Source organism: Octopus bimaculoides, chromosome 22 (genome assembly GCF_001194135.2).
Source record: "Octopus bimaculoides isolate UCB-OBI-ISO-001 chromosome 22, ASM119413v2, whole genome shotgun sequence".
NCBI classification, from domain to species: Eukaryota; Metazoa; Mollusca; class Cephalopoda; order Octopoda; family Octopodidae; genus Octopus; species Octopus bimaculoides.
Genome location: NC_069002.1, coordinates 16,295,169 through 16,300,195, shown reverse-complemented (window position 1 = coordinate 16,300,195; position 5,027 = coordinate 16,295,169). Strand labels below are relative to the sequence as shown.

The following is a 5,027-nucleotide window of genomic DNA, read 5'->3' as shown; positions in this document are numbered from 1 at the left end:
AATAATAATAATATTAATAATAGTAATAATAATGATAGTAGTAATAATAATAATAATAATCAATAATAATAATAATAATAACAACAATAATAATAATATTAATAATAATAATAATAATAATAATAATAATAATAATAATAATAATAATAATAATAATGATTTCATGTCTTGGCACAAGGCTAGAAATTTAGGGTTCAGGGAAACAAGCTAAGTCAATGGCATTGACCCAGTGTACTTATTTCATCACCCTTGAAAGGGAAGTTGGCCTCTGTGGAATTAGCCTCATAACATAAAGGGGGTCAAAATATCGCTAAGCGTTTTACCTGGTGTGCTAATAATTCTGCCTTAATAATAATGATCATGATGATGATAATAATAATGATGATAATCCTTTCTACTATAGACACAAGGCCTGAAATCTGTGAAGAAGGGACTAGTCAATTACATCGACCCCAGTGTTTAACTGGTACTTAATTTATTGATCCTGAAAGAACGGAAGGCAAAATCGACCTTGGCAGAATTTGAACTCAGAACTAGAATTTGAACTTAGATGGGCAAAATGTCACTAAGCATTTTGTCTGGCATGCTAACAATTCTACCAGCTTGCCGCTTGATAATAATAATGATGATAATAATAATGATAATAATAATAATAATAATAATAATAATAATAATAATAATAATAATAATAATAATAATAATAATAATAATGATAATAATAATAATAATAATAATAATAATAATAATAATAATAATAATAATAATAATCATCATCATCATTTAACGTCCGCTTTCCAACATGAGTTGGATGAGGTGAAACTCTTGACAAAAAAAACAATGAGGTGGCAGGTCCAAGGTATATTGATATGCACATTTACCGTTCAATTTACTAGTTACTAATTATTGTAGCAGTTGTAAGGTTGCGAGGTATTTATAATTACATATTTACCCTTAAACTAACATTTAATACATGTGCTTAATATTTAAATATTGAGAAATTTATCTATAATAATTATTGTGGCATTTACTGTTAAATTACTAGTTCATACATGTGCTTCTATTTGCTTAATTTGCTTATATTTGGTTAATTGATACTGCATACAAAAATAAAGACATACTACATACATACAACTGCTTACAAAGATAGAGATTAAAGTATAATTTTTTCTATGTTCATAATTTTTTGTTTACAATATAGAAAAATATACCACCAAAGAAGAGGTGTACTCTCTCCAGAAACAAATATAAAGTAAGGAGGATTGTGGAAAACTGAAGGCGAGAGTCTCAAGAGAGAAAGGAAATGAGACTTTCTCAAGATCAGCAAGCACATGCTGCAGAAAGTCAAATGGAGTCTCAAGGGAGAAAGGCGATGAGACTTCCCCAAGATCAGTAAAGACATGTTGCAGCACTTAATGCTGAATCATTAAAACGTTTTCATGATTAGACAGAGGTCCAATAGAACAGTGGTCAGAAACAGACTACGTACAAATTTGTTCTTCACAACTCCTGGAGTTGCTTTCAGATATGATCCATCTTATAAAAATGATAATTTTGTCCAAATTGGTGTGCTAAACTCAAATTGTCATTTCTGAAAAGCTTTAGAATTTCCAAATGTAACTAATGGCATGTACTGCTCAGGTGGTAAAGTAAGATTGCCAGCACTACCAGCGCCTCTTGAACCTCTTATGAGTCTTCTGGAAGGCACTTTCATCCAGTCAAAGGACTTTCTGAACAATGTCAGACAATACAACTCCGCATTTCAAATGACATTGTTTGGTGCATCTAAGGAGATAGTTGAACATGGATTTAAGCTGATGTTTAAAGTTCAAGGGCAAATCTATTACCCCACAAATGAACAAACCACAGTTCCTCCAAATTTACTTTATGAGTGATGTAGGACAATAAACCTGAAGGAGGTGTCAAAACTTCATGGTCATGTTAAACAAAGGGCTGACAGCCGCAGAGGAGAGATATCCACTAACAGCTTAGTGGAACGTTCAAGAATCACATACTCCCCACCACCAATTTTCCATGACAGAGGAATGACATGTTGCTTAGTTGAATTAGCCCATTATTTACTCCACAAATGTTTTGTGTCAATACTGCACTTTCCTGTATCACCTGTTTCAACATAGCTGTAATATATTATATACAAACTATACCATTTTAATCCTGAGCAATGCCAGGTATCTCAGTTATATTCATAAAATTATATACACTGCATTAATTTTTACCTAAATGGTTTATTACAACCTCACATAGAATGTGACGAGGATGTCCCCTTTGAATTACAGCTACAACTCATTTTTGTAAGCTGAGTGGACTGCAGCAAGGTGAAATAGAGTACCTTGCTCAAGAACACAGCACACTGCCAAGAATCGTCATCATGACTTTACGATTGTGAGCCAAATACCCCTAACCACTGAGCCATGCACCTTCACTCTCTTAACCGTAGAGAAAAGGAGTGAAGCAATAGAGACAGAGAAAGGAAAGCATCAGTCATTTACAATGACAATTAGACTGAAATACAATCGACTTTTCTAGTTTCTTTTAATAATGAAGAAGAGAGAAAGACAGTAATGAATAGAGGCTAAGTCTTTCAGGTGTTTTCGTTTTCATTCTGGGAGTTCTAGAACAATCGAGTGTTAGTTCTATCTTCTTTCCCAACCCCTGGTACTTATTCACTTTCTTTCATAGTTCATCATGTCTTTCAATTGCGGGGAAAGGCCATGTTTTTTTTTCAGGCACGTTTGATGTTTTCTCTACAAACCACAAACAAGCCCCCTCCCTTCCATTTTTCTTTCATACAAAAATTAATGCAAATGCACATTTTACAGATGCTCACATTTTTTATGTTTTCCGTGAACTTTTCATGGGTCCAACTGGTATATATGAATATATCTATGTGTGTGTATCTTTGTTTCTGTGTTTGTCCTTCCATTACCACTTGACAACCAGTGTTGGTGTGTTTACATCCCCATAACTTAGCAGTTTGGTAAAAGAGATCTATAGAGACCAATAAAAATATAAGTCCTGGGGTCAATTTGTTCGACTAAAACCCTTCAAGGCAGTGCCTCAGCATGGTGAAATGACTGAAGCAATTAAGAAAAAAAAACGAATAAAAGAAAAAAATGAAATAAAAGATAGAGAAAGAAAAGAAGGCAAATAGGTGGAAAAGGTCACTTACTGTGGTCATTCCGATAAGGATTCGCAGCATGATGAGTAGGATATAATGTGCATCTGCTGCGACTGGTGTTAATAATGATGCAATAGATGCAATGATGATATTGTAACCCCAAACTCTTCGACCACCAAACTTGGTGGATAACCAGCCTCCAAATACTTGGGTCATCAGGTAACCCCAAAAGAAGGAACCTAAGATAAGTCCTTGAATGTGTTTGTCCCACAAAAATGTTCCATTCTGGAAAAGAAACAAAGAAAAATCAGAGGTTAAAAAATAAATTTAGACATTACAAACAAGTCGTCGTCGCCGTCGTCGTCGTCATCGTGAGCTGGCAGAATCATTAGCACGCCGGGCAAAATGCTTAGCAGCATTTCATCTGTCTGCACATTCTGAGTTCAAATTCTGCTGAGGTTGTCTTTGCCTTTCATCCTTTCGGGGTTGATAAATTAAGTACCAGTTGCACATTGAGGTCAATGTAATAGGAATCAGTTTAGTACTAGGGCTGATGTAATTGACAAGTTCCCTCTCTCTCAAAATTTCAGGCCTTATGCCTGTTGTAGAAAACACTATTGTTGTTGTTATTACTACTACTACTACCACTACCACTACTACTATATGCTAACCAAGGATTTGGGAAATCAGTATTAATATTATTCTTTTCTACTCTAAGCACAAGGCCTGAAATTTTGGGGGAGGGGGCCAGTCGTTTAGATTGTCCCCAGTACACAACTGGTACTTAATTTATTGACCCCGAAAGGATTTGAACTCAGAATGTAACGACAGACAAAATGCCGCTAAGCATTTCACCTGGTGTGCTAATGTTTCTGCCAGCTCACCACCTTTAGTATTAATATTATTTTAACTAAAAGAATGAAGTAGAATTGCAGGAGTGTCAGTCAAAATGATTTGAGTTCAAATCCTGTTGGGGTCGACTGGACTTATTATCCTTCTAAGGTCAATTAATTAAAAATTCTGCTCAAATACTAGGATCAAATGAATCAATTGAAGCATTCTCCATGAACTTCTGACCTTCTGCTTCCATTTTGTTTGTTGTTTAGTCACAAACCATTTTCATTTGAGATGACATATGACGAAAACCAATCTAGCCACAGCTATCTCACCATTTTAGGGGCAAGTACAACTATATTATGTGTTCTTTCATTTTTAAAGATAGTAAGATGTGATTTGAGTGAGTTTTGGCTATTTCTAGAAAGTTGGACTCTCACTCAAAAATCTAACAGATCAGTTAAAGTTGACAAATTTTATTCCACCGTCTGGAAATCATCAAAGTTTTTCAAAGAACTTCAATATTTACTCCACCAAACAGTTCTTATTTATTTGACAGATTTCACTTTTTGAAACCTACATTTAAATATTTATCCAAGAGATTTAATTTTGTGAGTGGTTGTGACAATGTTTTATGCCAGGAGATGGAATTGAGGTAGATATTTAGAAAAAAACAAATAAAAACCAAAACTGGAAACAGGTTTTATTTACTGTATTTCTCTCTGAAAAGCCACAAGGAGACCATTACATATTATTGCCTCGGTCTGCTAGAAATAGAACCTTATGGTTTCAGAGATAGTAAAGGAATATTCTCTGGAACAGTGGGCAGAGAAAACAGATGGATGAATGGATGAATTGATCCTGTAGGCACAAGCATGGCTGTGTGGTAAGAAGTTTGCTTCCCAACCACATGATTCTGGGCTCAGTCCCATTGCATGGCACCTTGGATGAATGTCTTCTACTATAGCCTCGGGCCAACAAAAAACTTGTGAGTGAATTTGATAGTTATAAACAGAAAGAAACTCATTTATATATATATATATATATGTATATATAT

At 34.5% G+C, this 5,027-nt stretch overlaps 1 protein-coding gene across 1 annotated transcript in view; it reads right to left on the bottom strand.

The window, feature by feature from the left end:
* Window positions 1-5,027, bottom strand: part of LOC106872174 (sialin) — a gene marked incomplete at its 3' end in the record, with an annotated part of 79,108 nt that overhangs the window by 39,339 nt on the left and 34,742 nt on the right. Inside the window, exon 3 of the mRNA XM_014919064.2 lies at window positions 3,188-3,421. Coding sequence (XP_014774550.1) covers window positions 3,188-3,421 — 234 coding nt within the window. The remainder of the gene's footprint in view (window positions 1-3,187; window positions 3,422-5,027) is intronic.